General features: G+C 41.5%; 2 protein-coding genes across 8 annotated transcripts in view; one reads left to right on the top strand and one right to left on the bottom strand.

The window, feature by feature from the left end:
* Positions 1-2,993, top strand: part of LOC107319395 (hepatocyte nuclear factor 4-beta-like) — a 44,576-nt gene extending 41,583 nt beyond the window's left edge. For 3 of the 5 annotated variants that reach the window (XM_085551882.1, XM_032447042.2, XM_032447045.2), the window contains 3 exons: positions 226-462; positions 711-824; positions 1,440-2,993. In XM_085551882.1, coding sequence (XP_085408008.1) covers positions 226-462; positions 711-824; positions 1,440-1,576 — 488 coding nt within the window. In that variant the 3' untranslated portion in view covers positions 1,577-2,993. The remainder of the gene's footprint in view (positions 1-225; positions 463-710; positions 825-1,439) is intronic. The other 2 variants (XM_085551884.1, XM_032447046.2) reach the window with 1 other exon arrangement.
* A 526-nt stretch (positions 2,994-3,519) lies between these two features.
* ZDHHC7 (zDHHC palmitoyltransferase 7) lies at positions 3,520-21,211 on the bottom strand. Of its 3 annotated transcripts, XM_015874150.2 has the most exons (9): positions 21,073-21,211; positions 17,775-17,825; positions 16,539-16,624; positions 14,560-14,882; positions 13,308-13,432; positions 8,915-9,011; positions 8,402-8,483; positions 8,006-8,136; positions 5,711-7,004 (listed from the first exon to the last, which is right to left on the bottom strand). In XM_015874150.2, exons 4-9 carry the CDS (start codon positions 14,863-14,865, stop codon positions 6,828-6,830), a joined length of 918 nt encoding a protein of 305 aa, XP_015729636.1. In that variant the 5' UTR covers positions 14,866-14,882; positions 16,539-16,624; positions 17,775-17,825; positions 21,073-21,211; the 3' UTR covers positions 5,711-6,827. The 3 variants fall into 3 exon arrangements, with proteins under 3 accessions (XP_015729635.1, XP_015729636.1, XP_085408011.1); XM_015874149.2 differs by lacking the exon at positions 17,775-17,825 and having other exon boundaries at positions 3,520-7,004; XM_085551885.1 differs by lacking the exon at positions 17,775-17,825 and having other exon boundaries at positions 14,736-14,882.
* Between the last annotated feature and the right edge of the window lie 1,054 nt (positions 21,212-22,265).

The following is a 22,265-nucleotide window of genomic DNA, read 5'->3' on the forward strand; positions in this document are numbered from 1 at the left end:
CATCCATCTGAATTAAGCTCTTCCTATTTGCACTGAAATAGCCTTTTCTGTCTGATATATGAAGCAGTGACAGTGAACAACTGTCAGATAAACCTGCACACAGAGATAATTGTCAGAGAGTAAATTCTGTGTCAGCCTTTTCCATCCCTGGAGCCTAGTTGCCAGAGTAACACTTCTTGGCTACAAGGGTCATCAATTAACTTCATTTCTTCTACTCCTCCCTAGATTGCAAAGGTCTGAGTGAGCCTGGGAAGGTGAAGAACATGCGTTTCCAGGTCCAGGTCAACTTGGAAGACTACATCAATGACCGTCAATATGATTCCCGGGGCAGGTTCAGCGACATCCTCCTGCTGCTGCCCCCTTTGCAGAGCATCACCTGGCAGATGATTGAGCAGGTCCAGTTCATCAAGCTCTTTGGTGTGGCAAGGATCGACAGCTTGCTGCAGGAGATGCTGCTGGGAGGTAGGAGAGTGAAATATGCACACAGATGAACAGTGTGGTTGGTTATTAGCTGAAACCCCAACCATTTGGGAGCAAAAAGGCTAAAAGTAGAGAGCAGGGGCAGGAAGGAAGCAAAGAGAAGCCAAGACATTAACTCCCACCCACAGAGGTCTCCTATATTCCCTGAAAAAAGAGCCTTGTGCCTGACCATCTGGCTTCTCAGTAATGATGTGAAGAATAATGTCTTTCTTTTCCCGATTACATCGCAGGAAACACTATTGATGTCCAGTACCAGTCAGGACCTCCCAGTCTCAACCTGGACCCGCTGCCAGGACACGTCCTCCCAGGCAACATGAGCTCTGTGATTCACGCTGTCCCAGACCGTATGTGCCCATTTTTGTTTGCTATGAGTGTCAGCGTAATGAAGGGAGTGGGAGGGAGAAAGGATTAAGAAGGCAGAATTAGGTTTATTGATCTATTTAGGCATCACACTGAATCTGATTCCACACCACCCCTTGTCAACTTCTTTTACTATGAAGTCTGGAGACAGCACATTTTGCTGTTTCTCAGCCATATAATTATACGCCATGTTTTCTAGCTTTTTTCTTTTTTAAGGTCATCTTGCACATGGGAAATTAGAGAGATGCTGATGGAGAAACATTATGTTCTGTAAAAGAAGTCCAGCTGCCAGCAGGTTGAGCTATCTTCTAAGAGTAGAAGGATTAAAAAGCAATTAGGGGCAAGCATTTACTAAGGGCAGAATAGTGCAAAGAGGTGATATGTGCCTGTCAGTCCCTCTGCGCCTCATTGCAACCCAGGAAAAAAGGATGTGCATGAACTTGGGATTGCTCCCCTATGCCCCACTACGTGTCCCCCCCACAACCCCCCCCAGGCTTCTGCTCTTTGGTTCATAGCACGGTCTGCCGATTTTATTTGGGCACTGCTTCACTGAACTACATCCAAGTCCATTTTAATTCTGTCTCTTTTCTCTCCCACAGCATCTCCTGAACCATCCCTTCCATCTCCTTCTACAAGCACAGGCAGCGAAGACTATAAACTAGGCTCTAGTGCAGGGCCCAGCGCCGTAGCACAGCTCTTACCTCAGACAATGATACCCAAGCAAGAGATTTTATAGGGAGAGGTAGAAGGAGAAGCTGGGAGCAATGTGGGAGCCATGCAGAATGTGAACCGGGTCCTTTCTTTTTGCAGAGGCAAAGCACAGCAATCCCCTGCCTGCCACTGGACCTGGGGGTCACGCTCTTCCCTGTCAGTGAGTAAAGCAGAGGGCACCAAGCTGCAGCAGGAGCCTCAGCACGGGTCATCCCACAGCTCATCCCACTGATCTCACCCTCATTTCACACGTGATTGGGGTTAATGCTCATCTCGGTAGGACCAAGACTGTAAGCTCCTCAGAGCAGGCCTTGATTGCGTTTGGTATCACATAACCCCCTGTGATCACAACTCTTTTGAAGGCTCTGGTCGCTGTCATCATAAAAACAAACACCTGATGCAGCTCCTGTTAATTGGCAATGAGTACAGCCTGCATCGAATTATCAGTATGGAAAGGTCTATCCCCATTAAAAATGTAATTACACTCCTAATTCTTCTGCCGCAAATTAAGCTTTAGGAAGAATGGAGTCCATCCACAAGTCATTTTCATCCTCTACCTTACTGGAATATCCATCTAAAACCACTCAAGAGACAGCAGTGAGGAGCTCTGCATCTGACTATTGGTCTGGCAAAACAAGGAGCAGTAAGCTCAAGAAACCACCTCTAACCATGGCACTACTTAAAACAATACCAGTAGATGACTGTACAGCCTCAAACGTTCCTGAAGCACAGTCACTGGTACCGTGTGTGTTTGTTTAAATTGAACATTGCTAGAAAGTAGGCTCCTTGATTTCTATAAAGCTTATGTTCCTTTCTGTAAATCCCAAGGACATCCATCAGCCAGCTCCTGAGGCATTAAGATGGACTCATACTGAAATGCTGTGTGCAGTGGGGAATCCTGTTCTTGCACAGCACATTGAGCTGTCAGCCAACAAGCACGGACCCCTGCCCATCACAATGCTGAGATGACGGTGCCCAGCAAAGGCTTTGTGAGGCTCGTGAAGCACTCTGAGATCCTCAGATGGAGTACACTGCAGAAATACAACCTCATCGAAAAAGGAAGAGCAGACAAACCTGCCCCAAGGGAGTGTTACTTTGTACTCAGGTTATTTCTCACTGCTTGGGAAGCCATTTCAGAGCTACCGTTCTGCAGTACAACAGAGGTCTGAAAACCACTGAAGACTGGGTTGATTCCACCCAGCACCTCGATGTTTTCCTTTTCTAATGCCTACAATGAATCTGACCTGATATTACATGCTGATAACTTTGATTTGACATAGCTACAGCTGGAGAACAAATTCCACTGCAAGTATTCTTGCTGCATCCGTTCTTGTGTAACATTGCTTCCAGTTCCTCCATCACGTAAACTGCATTGCTTTTCTACAAATTAAACATACATTTGTACTCATTAATGGTAAGAAAATAAATCTAGTGGAAATAAACTCCATGTGGTTCACGGTTCTTTAAATGACAGCTTGCCTTTCTAGTTTAATTCCAAGTCTTCAACGTTCTCTGTTGATTTCTGTGATGCAAATGCCTTAGGGATTATGCACCCATAACATAAGCAAAAGAATCATCTATGCCTGCAAAACACAGCATCCTCTTGAGATCAATACAATTAGCAACTTTAAGATACTAATTAATAGAAGAAAATAAAGCTGACCTGGCACAAATAGGTAACAGATTCAGGTTCCAGTACTGGTTAGTCTGGTAAAGGCTTCAGAGTAACAATAATGTGTTGTCTTACGACAGGCCTGTATTTAGGGCCTGATCAGAGTCACAGCAAAAGTCTTTCTGGCATCTCTATGTCAAAAGCCACCCCTAAATTAATCCCAGGTTGTTGGAAGGAGCATGTTTAATTTGGAGCAGCGTCAGCCATTTCTTAGTATAGACACAGCTTACAAACCAAAGGATGCAGCACCATTATCCTGAAAAGAAGTGCTACGTATGGGACAGAAGTTAATCAGCTTTAAGACTTCAATTAATTACTTTATTTCTTTCTTGACATTAAAAAAAATTACAACGTAACAAGGGTTTGAAAAGCCAAGTAAACCTGATTTCACACACGCACACACTTGCTAAGTCACAGAGTTCATCCGTTTGAAGAGATATTCTCTGATTTTCATCAGGGTATTTTTATTAAACATTATACACATTGAGAGCCTCATGACAAAGCCAGACACATTGTTTCTCCCAGCATTGAAGATGTGCAACTGAATATGCAAAGATTCTTGTGGAACTTCTGCTTCCCCCCCCCTTCAGCTGTGTGAGATGTAGCTTTGTTCAACTGGCTACAATTTCAATGGCAGAAACTCTCCAGCCTTACACACCATCTCCCCCCAGCAAAGTGAACTTACTACACAGTATTGCACAGCTCCGTCCGCAGGGTCATTGGTAACAAAGGGACCCTTTGGTAAGTTCAACTCACACAGTGGTATAAAACCTGATGAATTCTGATGCCGCAGACAGCTACAAAGAAATGGAGAAGCAGGTCACTGAAGAAAGGAAGTATATCTTCTGTGGTAAGTAAACTTAACTAACATAAGATTCTTGAGCACATTGAACTGCTCGAGGTGGGACAGATCATCAGTGCAACTTGCAAAGCAAAAGCAGGACGATTTTAAGGCAAGTCCCAGAACAGGGAGCTAATTACTTCCTAGGCACCATTTCAAGCTCTGCATCAAGGCTCCTGTTTTATCCTTTATATTGTCAGTAATTTCCAGAAGAAAAAAATAATAGTTTAAATTTTTCAAGAATCCACTTGTAGCAGAATTCCATTACTGGCAATTTGCATTTCATTACCTGCAGACCTACCTCAGTCTCTGAGCACTACCGTTGTTTGTCAGGCCCACATAAAGCAGCTCTAGATCTATACAGGTCTCTTCTCTTGAAAGCAATTTCACAGAATCATAGAATCATAGAATTACCCAGGTTGGAAAAGACCTTGAAGATCATCCAACTACAGCCTAACCATAGTACCCTAACTCTAAAGGCCCTCCGCTAAATCATATCCCTGAGCACCACATCCAAATGGCTCTTAAACACACCCAGGGATGGCGATTCAACCACCTCCCTGGGGAGCCTATTCCAGTACTTAACTATCCTTTCTGTAAAGAAGTTCTTTCTAATATCCAACCTAAACTTGCCCTGGTGCAACTTGAGGCCATGACCTGGGTTGGAAGGGACCTCAAGGATCATGAAGTTCCAACCCCCCTGCCTTGAACACCTCCCAAGGACGGGGCATCCACAACCTCCCTGGGCAGCCTGTTCCAGGACCTCCCTCACCACTCTCCTAGTAAAAAAGGTAAACTTTTTTGCGGTCAGGACAACCTGTGCTGGGGCTGGGCTGCTGCGTGGGTCACTGCATCCCCTGACACCCTGCCCTTGTCAGCCTGCAGGTTGCCAGCTGTCCCAAGAGCTGCTGAAGCAACTGAAGAAAGAGCTGCAGCAAGTGAAAAGGGAGCTTGGTAGGTGAGGCTGGCTGCTCTGGGGGTGAGGTCCGAGGGTGAGGTGTTCAGGCTGAACACAGTTACTTGTCTCCTGCCCCTTGCTGATAAGACGGCCCAGTGCGAAGCCTATTGTCAGACAACCACCTCCTTGCAGTCTCAGCTCAGAGCAGCAGGTACATCCTCTTGCTGGGGTGAACCCTCGCCTCTATGCAGGTTACAGGGATGCTCCTGGGCAGCCTGATCTAGTAATTGTGGAAGTTTGGTGGCCCTGCCAGGCAGGGGGGTTGGAACTTCGTGATCTTTGAGGTCCCCTCCTCCTTGAGGTCCCCATCACCCAAGTCATTCTGATTCTATGCTCCAGTGATTCGTTGCTGGGGTCAGCAAGGGCTGCTGTGTGGGAAGGATGAATCACAGAATTGTAGGAGTTGGAAGGGACCTCTAGAGATCATCGAGTCCAACCCCACAACGAAGCTGGGAATGCTGCTCTTGTTCCTCAGGAAACTGTCCCGAAACTGCTCCAGAGGATAAGAACAGCATCTGGGAGAGAGACAGAATCACAAAATTATCAAGGTTGGAAAAGACCTACAAGATCATCCAGTCCAACCATTACCAATACTTCCCAGTTAAATTATATCCCTCAACACAACATCCAAACGATTCTTGAACACTTGGAGACTGACAGCTTCATTTCAGATGGAAGGAGATGAAACTAAAATTAATTCCCTTTATTGCAGATTTTTCTACTTTGAAGACATGTTGTACTTGAGAAAGAGGCAAGCTGTGTCAGCACTAAAGGAACTTCCCTTGTTTTTCTGAGTTCTCTGCTCATGGAACCATTTTGTTCACGGGACCATTGAGTTAACAGTATTCCTTCCATGAAAAGTCTGTACAATAAAAAAGAGCAGAACAAGACCTTACAAAGACAAGTGTTCTGAGTAGATTGATGCCAATCTGCAGTGTTTTTCAGTATAACAGTCACTGGCCCCAGTTATCCCCGCTCAGAGGACAAGATACAAACTTCAGAACATCTTCATACTTAAGCTCCTCTAGAATCAATGCACAAGAACTGAAGATGCATATCAGAGGGCAGAATTCTGCCCTCAGCTGTTAGAAGTGTCATTTACTGAAGACTGAGAACTTACCTAAACGCCACATGAGATTAATACTGCCAAACACAAGACATGCTTCTGTGAGCCTGGGAAGACATTTGGCAGGGGTGTAACAGTGCCTCTGACATGTTACGCTGTCGTGTGCACAAGTCCCTTGAATCACTTGCATATAAGGAATGTGTGTCTGAGGTGGGACACAAAAGTATAGCTCTGTTTATTAGGACAAGCTGAAATACAAATCAAAACTGAACGAACCCCTATTCCCTGAAAACTGGATTTAGAAAGCTGGGTCTCACATGAGATCACCTTTCACCAGAATGCTTCTCCTTATGATTGACAACTGCACTTAAGTATATAGTTTTCTTAGAAAAAAACACACTGGTAATTCCCCAAACATTTATCAAATAAAAAGGGTTTAACAAAAAGAAAATGCATAATTAATCTCAAAAAATAAATTACAGTAGCATGACAACATTTGGCTTCTTTAGTGTGACCACGTGCTTTTTTCTATGTTATCTTGCTGTTAAGACCGTTACAGATCCAGTTTGTGTCTCTGAAAGTTAATGAGATGTCTGTGACAATAAACGTATAAAACTCTGCTTGCTACAAGCAAATGTCTGATATCAGTCTCACCTGGTCACAGATTATACGTAGACAGCCTTATCTGGCCCCAAATAAATATTATATAGTATTCTTGCAAGTTCCAGCATAAGTAGACTCAAACAGAAAATTCAGGTCCTCCTTTCTTTGATCTCAGTAGGATTTGTCTGATTCTAAATCCTGCGAAAGGATTGATCCACAGGAGTGAAGGCTGACCCCCAAAAACAGATTTCATTCCTTCCCACCGCAGTCTCCGCTCCCACGTTGGCTTTTCACTCTTCAGTCTCTCAATCTCCTGTATGCAAACAGATGTGCAGTGAAACACTGTCCCAAGTCTACAAGGAATTACCAAAACTAATGATTTCACATTCTTTTAATTTATAGAGAGCTCACTGGTGTCTTATTGATATTTATTTAGCACAAATGAAATGAGAAAAGCTGATTCAGCCCTGTAGGTAGACAGAGGAAGACTTAGAACATACAGCGTATACAAGACAGGCTGGCCTATTTCTACCTTTTCTCCCAGCCCTCCAAACTGAAAGACAAAATGAGCAGAAAAACCTGATGCTAAAGCTAGAAGACCTGTACACAATACACCTACACCAAATGCTCTTTACTCCATTAATTGCATCAAGTAATAACGCTCCCAAGAAGATGCTTGTATAGTAATTATTGAAGCCAGGCTTACTCTCCCAAATGCATTTTATTTTCTTAATTTCCCATTACTGAAGGCCAGATATTTACTGATTTGTTTTTCATTTTGTAACGTACAAAGGTCATTAATACAGGAGTATAAACAGCCCCAGATGAGAAAATTCTAAATAGCCAGGATGCTCAAATTCCTTATATTTCAAATCAATTATCTGGCACCAAATATCCTCTCAAGGCCTGAAACTGCAGATCTCAGGGCAAGGGAATCAAACGTTCAAACTATGGTTCTATCTGAACAAAACATATCAAAGTAGGGAAGAAATGTGAAGAATTAAAACAGCTGTGGAAAGCATTCATTTCCCCTGACATTTCAGGAGTTTCTGACGGTTGAGAAGTCTAAACTGAAGTCAGCAGTTGTGCAACATGCATAGTTGAAAACCTAGCTATAAAATTTATGTCAGAAAATAAAACAATGCAAGAACAACTGCTAGAAAGCTTAAATCAAAGTAGGCTCTCAATTTTATGAGTAAGACTAAAAATTGTGGTTCATTACAGATATCAGGTTTTCCCTCGTGTAAATCAAACTATGTCTAATCCCATCTTTCTAGAAGAACTGTTACTGTATATAAAAGTAGCAGACCTTACCGTTTCATCATTGCATATGGAGTGGATTTGGGTGCCAAACATGACTGCAGTGAAAGTGAGAAACAGAAAACCCTCAAGGCACAAGAAGATCATCAGGATCACAGTTACAGGTGGGGAGAAGTCACTGCATTCTGTGAAAACAACATATTTAGTCATGCAAAAGAATAAACCTACAGAGCCTGTTCATATTAAGTTATCCCCTCTTCAATAAAGAGCAATAAAAACTGTTTGATACTTGAAATATGCCACAATTATAAGAAACTTAACAGGCATGAGGACATTTTAAGACCTTACTGAAAAAGGCTAAAGGCTCTTAATATGTCATGCATGGGACTGAAGTAAGTGGAAGTAATGACTTTTCCTTAGTAACTTCATGAAAGTTAAGTGTTTGCTTACCAGTCCACTGCCCTCGGACACAGGAGAAAAACTGAAACCCACACAGTATGAGAGCATGAGCTGAAATTAGGGCTATATACATCTGGAAATGAGAGAGAGAGAGAGTGATTACTTTTGACTGAAGCTACATAGTAAACCAGACACTGTATTCAGCCAGCCACAGCAAATATACATTCCAATTTTAGTTCAATGCAATGATGTACAAACAAATTCTAATTAAGTCTGAATCTAAAAACATGGACAACAATTAATGTTTAAAAAGATTAGCTCCATAACTCACACTACAATTTCAACTACTACATAAAGCAGTAAAATTCAGATGACTTTAAAAAACAGGTTAAAATGAATACAGACAGAAATACCTGGAGAGTAACTTGGATAGGTGAAAAAAAGAACAAAAAAAATCACAAAGGAATTTTGCCCATAAGCCATTACTCTCTACAAATGCCATCAAAATAGTTACAGCAAAGGTAGATTCGTGCTGAAATCATGCTGCTGTTGATTTTCCCTTACCGTAAACAAAACAAAAAACCTCTGATTTTTCTCCCCCACGCAGTTATTCACCCAAGGGCAGTGGTGATCCATCTTTCGAATGCATCGTTTGCAAATGCTAGAGGAAAGAAAACAAGACTTTAGTTGAGAAACCAGAGCTTGCATTTTAGAATAGAGATAAATGTATTCAGTGGCTGGAAGATGATGTGCTGAAATGAAATTTCTTGATAAACTGAAAAATGAAAAATCAAATGTTTCAAAAGTTCGCTTTATATCTGGCCATACAGCACCAAAGGGCTCAATTCTCTTATACTCAGGCCCATCTGAAGACAAATATCAACCATTATATGGGAGAAATAGAATAGCCAAAAATGAACTGAGCTTCTTCCTTATATCAATAGCTTAAGACAGGCAGAGACTCAGAGCATTTCATATTTTCCTGCAAAACATTCAAAATGTTATGCATTTTCGTTTCAGCAAATACAGAGCTCAATAGGCCTCCCAAATTCAGGCACTGTTATTCAAAACACGTGTTTATTTATGTGTAACATCTACGAACGCTGCAGCAACAAGCAATGAAATAAAGCCAGTTTCCTATTAGAGTGGAGAAAGTTGGAAAAAAAGCAGTGTTCCCATGCACAAAGGAATTTTTAAATCACTGTATATGGATTACTACAAAGTAGTTGAGGAAGAAGAACACACACCTATGCTGGCAACAGGAAGGGATCCCAAATCTCACACAGCCCCTCTGAAGTTCCCTTTGCTCTGGGCTACGACAACCCACCTCTACATTCCCACTGCTTCTTGTTTTATCCATGAAAACAGCAGCTGCAGAGCAGGATAAGCAGCATGAGAACCAAGGACACCTCTAGGTCTAGGCTCTTATTGTTGTAATACAAGGATTTTACAAAGCCACAAGCCATTCACTCTTTTCCTAGAGGTGTCCTTGGTTCTCATGCTGTTTATCCTGCTCTGCAGCTGCTGCTCTGTTAAGTCCCTATCTCGATCCATGGCTGCTGCTGCTCTGTAAAATTCTTCTTGTATTACAACAGGTATGATTCATGACAAGATGTTCAGAAGGCTCTCCAAAAGATTCTCCTTCCACAGCATGAGCCTTTAAGTTCAGCCTCCTGTTAATTCTTGAGCTGTATGGGAAAGATGAACTAATGTTAGTCACCATGACCATGCAGGTCTTCTCATGGAACACAGAAAATACACTGCAACTCTAAGAAGACTATTAAGGTGAAGGACTGAGAAAAATCATGCCCAGATTCAAATCAAGTCAATCATTTCAAAGGATGGGAAGTGGGCAGGAATCACTTTTGCTCATTCAGTATTTCTCACAAGCCTACTCAGCTCTCCCAAGACATCAGATGCCTGGAACCCTGCCTTCATTTCTAATTTAACTTCATCATTCAACGAATGCTTCCAGCTATCAAACTAGCAGTGATGCTGAAAGCAGTGGCACAGCTTTCCTCCCACCATAGCCATTCGTATGCTGTTTCCTCCCTGGTTCCAGCACTGACATTCAAGCAGCAAGAGTTCAGGGAAATCACTCCATTCGCTGCAGTCTGGGTCATTTCACTGCACAGCTGCATGAGCCCTGATGCCTGCATGAGAGGAAGGAACAGCACGGCAATAAGAGCAAGAAGCTGCAGACAAAGGAAGGTCTTCTCCAGTTTGCTGAATGCACCCAGGCAGTTGCAGATGCAATTACAGCTTTGAATGCCAAGGATCACATTCAGAAAGACACAGCTACAGGCTTGACAGAAATTGGCCTGGATAACAGAAACTCACAGAAAAACTGAAGCAACCATCTCAGTGACTTGACTCTGAATATTAGTTCCCCACACAGAAACACAGGCATTCAGAATAGGGTGGGAATAACAACAGTTGTGCCTCTGCAGAAATGACACAGCATTTACTCTGCATAACCTCCTCCTTATGCTGAAAGTGTTAACTGCCCAGTAAAATCTTGGTTTCAAGTGTTTTATAGGGCCTAGATACCCAAGTTGTAAACAAAGGTTTCTTGTTTGTTTTCCCATCACGAATGGTATTATGAAATTATTTTCCTTCCTCAACAGAACTTCTGCAGCATTGCACAACAATTTTCATAACTACATCATAAGAGTCTCTTCTGTTAATAATTTACTACTCCAAATCTGCACTGTGGCTTTGAGTGCAACTGTTTCTCAATAGGGAACGACTTTAATTCGCATTTTCAACTCTCTTTTATCAGCAAAGTGCCACTTTGATTACTTGGAACTATACCATCTCCTCAATATACTCAGAATGGGTTTGTAAGCCAATAAGAAGCTCGCAGAATAATCAAACTAACTTCTTTTTTCTCCATTTGGAACACTTTTGCAGTGCTAAGTCTATGGCAAATAAGCAGATTCTTGTTACATGTTTTCCAGCCTGTTTACCTGTCCACACGACACATAATCAACATTCAGGAAACTGCAGAATAAAACCAACCTTTGTTTTTTACTTATGAAAAGTTAATAAGCTACTAGTAGCATGATATGGCTAACACAAAGAAAGACGGTTAAACTGGATACCCAACTGCTGAGAAAAGCATGACAGCAGGCTCATAAAAACCCTTTCAGGTCCAACTTTTCCCTTTCAGAATGCAGAACATTTCACAAAGTATCTTAACAAAGCATAGAAAAGTAAAAATATAATAATCACAAGGCCACAAAATCAGAATAATTTGGGTTGGAAGGGATCCTGAAGGCCATCTAGTTCCAGCTCCTGCCATCTTCTACTACGCCCATGAAGAATACTAATTATTCCATCAGCACTGCCTTATCTGGGATCCCAGGCTACTGGAACACCCAACATTGCTGTGTCTGCAGCAGGAGGCCCAGATGTAAACCAGCAGCTCTACAGTTTCATCTGAAACCCCCACAGTTGTTACATCCAGGATTACCATTCAAGCAGTGCCTATGCAGTATCACACAGCTGCATGGGCTCTGAGCTCTTCAATTCTCCAGCTTCTTTGCTCATATGTAGAGTTCAACATAAAATGTCTTCATTTTGCAAATCAGAAAATCCTGTAGGGATTGAAGATGTGGGAAACACTTCACAGAGATACCTGTAAAGTCTGTAGGAGCCAGCCTAAATCGGCCATGAGCAAATTAACAAGATCCAACCTACACTCAGTAGTGCCTCTGGGTATCCCTTTGCTGCATCCCACGAACACAACACAATCTGAACAGATGGCACAAAGCTGTTCTGGCTCCCCATAGGATAACAGTTTATATTCTAGCACAAGAAAGCAGCTGCACTGCTTCCACCCCCAAGCCTGCCCAGCTAACAGCACAGCTGTGTTCATGTAATGCTCTGCTGGAGCTAATACTGCCAGCCAGAATCAAACTCATTGCACGTGAAGCCATGCCTGGTGTCTGCATCCATGCCACAGCTAATCTGAAATACAGAGAAATCAACCGAAAGATAATTCTATACATGGCTACTTATATACGACACTTTTCTCCTCATATTCCAGATACAAAAACCCACTCACATCTGAGATGAGAGCAAGATTTCAGCGCCAAAGCAGAGTATTTATAATGGAAACAGCTTTTCAGCCATAACTTTCACACAGATATGTGACACAGTGAGACATTTAATTTAGAAACCACACATTTACAGAGCATGTAAAGTGTCCTGAGAAGACTTCTGTTCTTTTGAAGGTTACTAGCTCAGAAACTTAATATACAACTTAATTCAATACAATATACTCTTCACACCTAGAAAGAGATGCAAGAAACATTTACATATTTATGTGAGCCCTAATGATGCATGTATATCTATTTTTACCTCACACAATAAATAACAGAAATGCACATTCATACTGTCTGAAAATTCAGAAGATTGAGAATGATCAAAACCATGTGTATTTTACTATCCCATGCATAGCCCACTAAGTTCAAATTACCATCACTTTGATCGTAATTAAAATGAATCTCAACAAACAGAAATACATCGAATTGATTTTTCATAAAACTCTGAGAAAACAAGGAACCAATACAGATATAATTTCAAGTGAAGCACTATGAATTATCTATAGTGAATCACTATGAATTATACTATCAGTATTTTCTTGATTTAAAATCGAAGGAGCCACTTCATCAGTTTCTATCTTGAGATTCTTGCCTTCTCCCCCCATTACTAAAGCGTGGCATAATAATTAGAATGATTCAAAGGTAAACAGATTTTAAAAGTTACAGCATCTCTTGCTTCCTTCCCCTCATCCACATTCATGCTATAGCATAAGACATTCTGCAACGTATACATATCTGAAAACTTTATTGGATATCAAAAGATATCTGCGGGGAAAAACTGACATATAAATCAGGAAGACACATTATGCATAACTGCTTTAAAAAAAAAAAATCAAACCAGGGCATACCTGCAATGGTGCGCACGTTCAGGTTTGATACTACAGCACTTTGGACATTTGTAGATCACTTCTCCTGGTTTTAGTTGCAAATTATCCATGTACTCCTTAGTGGCATTTCCTTTGGGTACAGCCCCCTGAAATCATTTCAATTAAAAGAGAAAAAGCTGCTTAAATGGTATGAAAGTGTTGAATAATACATTTTTATAGACTCCATACCAGTAATCTCAGGATAATTACTGAAACAAGTTCATTTACATGATGTTAATCTGCCAGAAGCCAGAACCACTTCAAATGAGCAAGCTACCAATACGTGACCTCCAGTTCAATTTCATTTCAGCAAGACACATCTACGGCCAAGTATTAGCATACTTCTGCCAAAATCTGTCATTGCTTAAATAGAATGATGAGGAAGACACACTATTACATGCAGATATAGGCACTACAGGTATAATACTTGCTTACAAGTTACTCCAAGTTCACCACAACTAGATTTGCCTTCACATAAATGTGTCATTCTATTGTTCGGCCAATCCATTCACAAAAGTTAACTCAGCAACAACTACTTGAAAGATTTTATTTCAGCTCTCCAATTCCAAGCTTTTGCCACTCAAAAACAAGTCTTTCAGAACCACATATTCTTTTTTTCCCTTTACCCCCAAGCTTTTAGCTTGCAAACCAACAGTATAACCACCACCAGCTTCTCCATTTTGCACCCAGCATTTCCTTTTGCTACTGTGAAATATCTTTTGGCAGACAGCTGAAAGAACCAAGTCAGAGGAAAAACAAACCTGCCTGAGAGACGGTTCAAGTCCTGCCGCAGATGAACTCTGCATCACAACAAATTCTGAAGTAACCTACCCTTAAACTTTCTTAGGTGTCAGCCTATAGAAGTCATAACATTCTAATCAACTATTCCATAAACTCTTTCAAAATTCTAGAGAAAATAGTGTTACCCCCCTCATCATTCTTCCAACAGATTTACTTCCTGGAAGTAATAGATCCATTTAACAAAAGAACTGTACTTCTCTTGAGCCCACCTCTGCCTTATAATGTGTTTTATGTTGCCTGCTTCTCAATTCAAAGCTAATTTATGGTTTCATTCATATAAAAATAGGTGAAGTGTAGGTATAGTCCCTCCAACTTGAGGAGTTCTTCTCTAACACTATTTTCCCTAGTAAGAGGGAACAAATACCAAATTCCTCTGCTGCTGACGAGTGATATGAAAGAATACTCCAACACCAAGGAGCAGTTGCATACTTACTGGATCGGTTAGCATGGTTCTCAGATGTGATGACAAAGCTAGCACTGCCAAGCAGTTAAAGAGAACACCGTTGATCACAGAGTACCAAAAGTCTTTGGAAGGCAGCAGCATGACAAAAGTCACTACGAAGTCTGCATAGACAACCAGAAGCCATGTCATTATAGCACAGACCATACCACAGCCATCTCGGATGAACCAAACCCTCTCTGCCATGTCGGCCTCTGAGGAAGAGGAATCATAGCTGTCATTTTCAGCAAGAAGTGGGTGGTGCTCAACATCACGGAATCTGTGCCCCGATGACTGCATGGTTCTCTGGACTTGCCCTGCATGAAGCAAAGATACCATTATTACACACGAGGAAAGCAGAAATATGGGTGTACTCCTTTCCCATTTCTGCAAAATAAAATATATTCAGCTTCAAAATAATGGAAAGGATTGTATAATCAAAACTTAACAGTTCTATGACTGCATGAGGATGAAATATTTCTCTAAGACACTAATATACAAAGTTCCAGCAACAATTTTGCTCCATAACTTCATTTTTGTCATGTTAACTTGATGCTTGATTTCAAAATAATCTTAAGTCCACCTTGCTATGCATGTAAACTACTCATCTCTTTTTGTTAAAAATGTAACCTCCTTTTTTAGCCCTAATTATTCCAAATGGCAAATTCTTCATCCGATTACAGATGATGTCTCTCAGAAAACTGCAAACTACAAGATTAGCCTGTAGAGTTTTTGTACTGCTTCAGAACTCCAGCAAAAAGTAGAATAGAAATACCAGCGCTCCAAAATACTGTTAAGAAAAAGTAGAGCAAGTTGGAAAGTGTGGGAATACAAGAAAAGCTGTTCAGAGCAGCACCTGTGAAGCAAGATAAACAGCATGAGAACCAAGGACACCTCTGGAAGAAGAAGGGACTCACAGCTCTGATTGGAAATGTGCCTGTATGGACAGTTGAAAAGTGTTTGTAGAATGCTTTGTTGACATGTAAAGGCGGTTGGGAAAGTTGTAAGGGCAGATGGGAAAGTTAGAAAACAAAATCTTGTGAAGGGATGTGAGAACTTGTAATAAATGATTTGGATCGTTCACATCTGAGTCCGTGCCTCAAACACTGCAAAAAAACCATCTCAGATCAGACCAGACCTAAGGGAAACAAATGGCAGTGGTTAAATTAGCACAGCAACGGATTGCATGAACCAGATTTTCAAAGAACACATTAATTAATTTCATCAAAATGCTTTTAAGGCTTTGCTGTTGTTCCAATCTGAAACAAAAACAAGATTCAAAACTGTATCAGTCTTTATGAAAACAGTTATTTTTCAAATATCTCTAGCCAGAAAAGATACAAACTGAAGTGTTGTCAACAACCAGAGACAAATTAAAGCCTGAACATTAAGACTGGGCTCTTACCTTGAAGTATACTGTGTTCCAAAACTTATATTGATTCATGCTATTAAAGGCCATATTAAAGAGAGATGTGAAAGCATTATATTGATTGGTGATAGCTATGAAGAAGTTTCGGGTTTTTCCTCTGTAATAATGGTAGTCTATATGAGACTTTGGTGGGTTACATCCCAAGACTCTGAATATAGCCTAAAAGGGTCAAAGCAACCAGCACCAAGTGAAAAGCCTCTCAGTGGAGACGGTTTTCAAATGAAGTTCTATGTTTTCAGAACCTTCCAAACCCTCTCAGAGCTATCTACCATCTCAGCAGTAGAAATGTCATCAAGGCAAGTTTTCAGCTGCTCAGACCCAACAAGTTATCATCATAAATCAGGGCATCAAGATTCTGAAAAGATATAAATCAGTATCTGCACACCCCCCCTGACAAATATGAGTTTTAGATTAATTTTGCAAACAGCTACTCCAGTATGCAAACAGAATAGCATGAGATAGCTGTATTCACTTTAATCGTTTAAAAGATACCCGAGACATTTTTAACATAGCATGAAAAATTGAAATAAAAAGAATAGCATACCTCACAATTGTTTTGTATGTTATTCTGACATCATGTCCTTCCTTTGGGCTGCACTAGGATATTCACATAGTCATATCCGATGGAATCTGTAAAGACATCAGAAAAAAAATGATTAGTAAAACACTTTTACTTTATCAGGAAAACATTAAGTAGAAACAATGTGCTACAATAGGACTATGCTGCATGTTAATGTCAAGAAGCAAGCTTCTGACCAGAGGGGATAAAAGCCTTTTAGAGTTTATCATAAAGTTATCATAAAAATCACTCTAAAAAACTCTAAACAGTGTTTCAATTAACACAGTATCCATCTTGATCTTTAAGATCACAAACTAAAATAGCCAAAAAGTTTGGTTTTCCTGTTTGCTGTTCCTCTATGAATAGAAGATCAAGTATGCAAAACCAAATGAAAAACCAACTTGACTTGATGGACTTCATTCCTTAGAGCAAGGTTTTGGGTAGCAAACGTGCCTGCTATTATTTCTGTAATTCTAACATGATAAGCTAGGAGCAAATGCTTTAAAACTAATTATTAATCCAAATAGGGACAATTCAAAATAAAGAAGCCACTCTTTCCAGAATCTGTATACAAAAGAAAACGTTCCACAATTACACCAATGGAAATAAGCACTTAGAAAGTTCTCCTTGCTGACATTTCAAATGCAGGCAACTAATTGTTATATTATTACAGGTACAAGTCTTATTTCACAATACAAATGTTTCACCAACTTTAATCACGCTCCTTCCTTTTCACTAGGATGAAAAGGACACTCAAGCTGAAGCCAGACTGTGAGAAGCAAGACCACTTCTTTCAAACAGCCTAGAAGTTTACCATTTTTATAATGAATAGGAACACGTTTTCTTTAGAAAATCAGGTATTTCAAAGCTTGTGAAGTGTCAGCAGTTCCATTCTGGAAATCAGCATCTACTATTTGAAGCAAGGGAAGTTACACCAAGACAGGCTTCCCCTGGAAACAAGAAGACTCATATCTTATTTAAACAAAATTGTATCATCTATAGAAGCCTAAAAGGTAATGAATGTTCTTAATGCACATATAACTGAGCAATGCTACCGAATTCTGTTTTGCTTTGTGAATAACCTTTTATACTCTTGTTAAACAAGCTTTCACAATGTTGTGATAGCTAGGATCATTAAGTTGTCACTGACGTGGCATTTTGAGGAAGTAGATAAAGCAAAGAAAGGCTGAGTACATCACGTTAATTTCCAGCGTCACCCACCTGTTCCCTGAGGTGAAGATGACAAGCAATAGAAGATGACATGTTAAGCCTCTGCAGGTAAAATATTGAAGTCAGAGGAATCATTTGAAATTATTAACAGAGAACTCAATGACAAGACAGGGACATGATTTGTTTGGTCAGTTCCCTAATCCTCACTGTAGTTGCGTGTGATATGTCAGTGCTACTTGCAGCATCTCTCGTTCTTGCTTTACATGGAAGTGCCACCATAGTTCAGCTTTCACAAGAATAACAGATACAGTCATTCTGATGTGACTCCTCCTTCCTTGGCCACTTCTGCTACCCCCCTCTAGCTGCCTACCCCATTACCCATCCGTCTCCTTTAAAGGGAAAGGGATCAACATAGAAAAGTACTGACACTTTATTAAGCACCATGCACCCTCACCAAGAGACTCGCAGCTTTCCTATAGGTGCCTGATTTACTCACTGCACTGTTTGTCCCCATCAAAATTTACACTGTGTCTTTGTTAAACAGCTGAAGTACAAACATCCAGGACAAAGCACAGTGCTTTGAACCTAATATCTACAAACAATGGTTTTTAATTTGGCCTTTTCCAAGTATCTGGCACTGGAAGATAACACTGAATCATTCAACATTTCATGCAGAACATAATCCCTTTGCACAGGTGATTATATTAAATCTAATCTAATGCAGTTCCACTGTTAGGTGTTACTTGAAATTCACAGGTTAAGTATGTCCTATCTGACCTACATCTCATTGTTAACTAAATGCAGGCACAAACAGCAGGCACTTTATTGGAATAACAAGGGTATTAAGAAGTGACAAGCAGGCTGCTTAGAAAGCATGGGGAAATATGAAGAAGAACTGAAGTTATGTTAAAAACTCAAAACCAGTGGATAGACATATATATTTCACAGATATACATATAAGAATTGATGTACAGGTCTAAAATCATCAGCTGCCAAAACCCAAATATCCTGGGGTCACTTTATAGCTACACAGTGAACAGCTCTTTAGATTCCTCCTATTTCAGTGACAACGCAGTAAAGAACTCTTTTCCTTCAGCTCTGCTGACTAAATACTGCTAAGTCAGAAGCTGTGGGGATGCTCTCAGGTATCACACACTTATATAAGCAGTGCTTACATACGATCGATTCAAATCCTGCATAGAAAACACAGTATTGGTGGAATATCAAAATTAAAGAATTGTAGTTTAAACATTAACTTCAAAAACTGCAAAGTTTTAAAGCATTATCATGGGCAACTTGGACCATTTGTTGCTGATAGATATCCACCAGATAACGCCTAAACATACCCATGCCTAATCTGAGTGTCTAACTTTTCATTGCAGGTGCATGCGATCCAAACTGAAAAGCCATTTAATACGTAAACTATGGCTTGTTTTGACTTCTCTCAGTGACTGAACCAGCAAACACCCTCAAAGCACACAAATAAAACTGCTCCAGGAACTCCATCAAGCTGTAACTGTATGGAAAACACTCTCCTCAGCCTGAGCAACTCCTTATCAACTCTGAATCAGCCCAACATCCACCAACTACAACCTCAATTCTATCCCACCCCCTTAGTGACAAAGCTCACTCCTTCTTTTACATACTCTATGCCATATTTGCCTCACGAATGTATTATTTATTCTCCTTATGCCAACCCTATACAGCAAGTAGAAGGACACAAAAGAACAGTGAAAGTGTTAATTTTCAGCTCTGGAAAGGGAATAAATTTCACAAGACTTAAGTGCTCAACAAAGAAGTACAGTAACCAATTCACCACGAGTTCACAGGCCGACAAGAACAAGGACAAAACACTTTTGGACTCAAGAACAACCCCTGTCCTTTACCCAAGGACGGACACAAGCATATTTACATGAGTAGCGGCCAGCCTTTATAGCATTCCTACTTTGGAACAGGGCCACAGACTCTCATTGAGATTAGACACTAGAAAGCTTAAACAACTACCAGCATTGTTGCGTGGAAGCTGGAAACTCTTTTGTCAATGACAAATGGATGTCAACGTTCTACCTGAGAGTACAATTTTTTATTGCAACCTTTGCATTTAATACATCATGCAATATCCTTACATTCATTTAAAGACAGTTTCCATATGACCATCACTGACTGCTAGTAAGTACAGTTTTCCACTAGCTATTATACCATTTCTACCTGTGATTTCTCCTTCAAGGATCCAAGAAGTAACATCACAGATCAAAGCTGAACTCACAGTTCTTCAGTATGGATTAAGAGCGTTAAAGCCTTTGTTTTCACACCAGATAAGACCACCAAGAAACTGTTTTGTTCTTTGGCCTTTCAACCACTGCAAAACACTTGCTTCCCAAACCATTTGCTTCCCTAGAGCTCTATGCCTCTGTCAAAGGCATAAATAGAAAATTCACAAGGAAAATATAGCACGAAACGTACTGATTTAGAGCAAAAGCATGAGAATTTAGACTAAAAGCATGAGAAATCATTACCAGCTTTTTCAGTCATGAGGAGCTCACTGAATTCTAACCTAAAACCCCTCCATTTCCATTCCATCCCCTAATGAATCAGCACAGCTCCAGTGCTCCCAAGATCAAACCCAGATCTCCCAAGTCAAAGAGCATCAAGCATTGAAAGATCTAATTTAAGGCTGTTAATGTGAACAGTCACAGAGACTTCAACCCAATTATGTCTCTGCAATATAACGCAGCACCAGACCCCCCCTCCAGACACTGTCAGGGCCTGACCCCTCTAACCTTCCCATCTCGTCTATCACCCAGGCCTGATGGAACCGCCGCTCCATATCCTGAAACGAACTGGCTCCCCAAGGAGAGAGCTGAAGGGGGAGAGCACAGAATCACAGAATGACCCGGGTTGGAAGGGACCTCAAGGATCATGTACTTCCAACCCCCCTGCCTAGCAGGGCCACCAAACATACACCTTTACTAGATCAGGTTGCCCAGGAGACCCCATAGATCCCCATAGAGACCCCATAGACCCCCATAGATCCCCATAGATTCCCACAGAGACCCCATAGATCCCCATAGAGACCCCATAGATCCCCATAGACTCCCTTAGAGACCCCAAAGACCCCATAGATCCCCATAGAGACTCCATAGACCCCACATCGAACCCCATAGATCCCCACATAGACCCCACAGACCCCCATAGAGACCCCATAGACTCCACAGATCCCCATAGAGACCCCATAGATCAGGTTGCCCATGGCTCCGTCCAACCTGGTCTTATTTTGTACTGAGGGCTCCACACCTGGACACAGTACTCCAGATGTGGCCTCACAAGAGCAGAGCAGAGCATCACTTACCTCAGGGGGGCGGCCCCGCTGCTCTCAGTACCGTATCTGGCTCCGTCCTTGCGGGTCGTTGGGCCGAACCGGGGCCGAGCCCCCCCCGCCGGGCTGTGGCGGCCGCCACCTTGCCGCGGAACCCAGCACAACCGGAAGTGGGCAGGGTAGCGCCGCAGGAGGCGGAAGTAGGCCTGCCCTCACTGCGCAGGCGCAGCAGCGAGTGGGGCTGTCTGCCGGCACTACGCGCATGCGCCTTAAGGGGTGGGGGGGGGGGGGGGCCCGTGGGGGCGTTGGGGGGGTAATGAGGTACAAACCATCTCACCCAACACTGTGTGAGACCTGGGAGTATTTAAAACACATTAAGAAAAAGCCCCCAGAAAAGGGTTTTTCTGCCCCCATTATGGCAGCTCAGACTCACTTTGCTCTCTTATTGTAGCGTGAACACCATCTAGTGGGGCACGGGCAGCAAGTGCTGATACATGCAATAAAATATGCCATAAAATACAGCTGTCTGCATGTCTCTGCATGTTTCTATGCTTCTTCCCTTCCATTTCCTTCTCCTTCTGCACCCAAATGTTGGGGGCTTCAGAAGAATTTGATATATCATCTTCTATTTCCCAACACATGAATTTCATACCTTGAAATGTGGGACTAGGTGGAACTATCACCAAACTGCACCATTCAAATGGCAGCACACAACCATCTATGCACAGAAACAAGCCTCTAACACTCTATTCTCCCTCTGTGCCATTCTAATGCAGTGGAAATGCCACAACCCATTTCAGTGCAAGTGATGTCTCGTCATTTGACAGTGTAATGTAACTGCTTTTGTCCATCGGATGGTGCATCACTTGTTTCTACAGCTGGAGGGCATCTTAAAACGTGTTGGAGTCATACTGACCTTGGTAAGCAGTGTGCATCTCTCCACACAGGAAAACAGGGGGAGAAATGGTATAGACAAAGCAGTTATTTAGCTAATAATAATAATAATAATAATAACAACATACAGTGTCACATGACATAAATAAAGGCTGAAAACAGGAGATTCTCTCCCAAACCAGAGCCTTCTCAAAGTTCAGGCATATATTGGTCTTGCACTATGCATGTGGGTATTGCTGGTATTGGTGGATGTAGTTCTGATTCATTTGCAGCTCTCTGAGGGTTAGTTCCTCCTGAATTCAAAAACCAAACAAGCCAGTTGCACGTTTTAC

The sequence above is a fragment of the Coturnix japonica genome, chromosome 6, assembly GCF_054131305.1.
Source record: "Coturnix japonica strain WE chromosome 6, WE-NBRP24, whole genome shotgun sequence".
Lineage (NCBI taxonomy): Eukaryota > Metazoa > Chordata > Aves > Galliformes > Phasianidae > Coturnix > Coturnix japonica.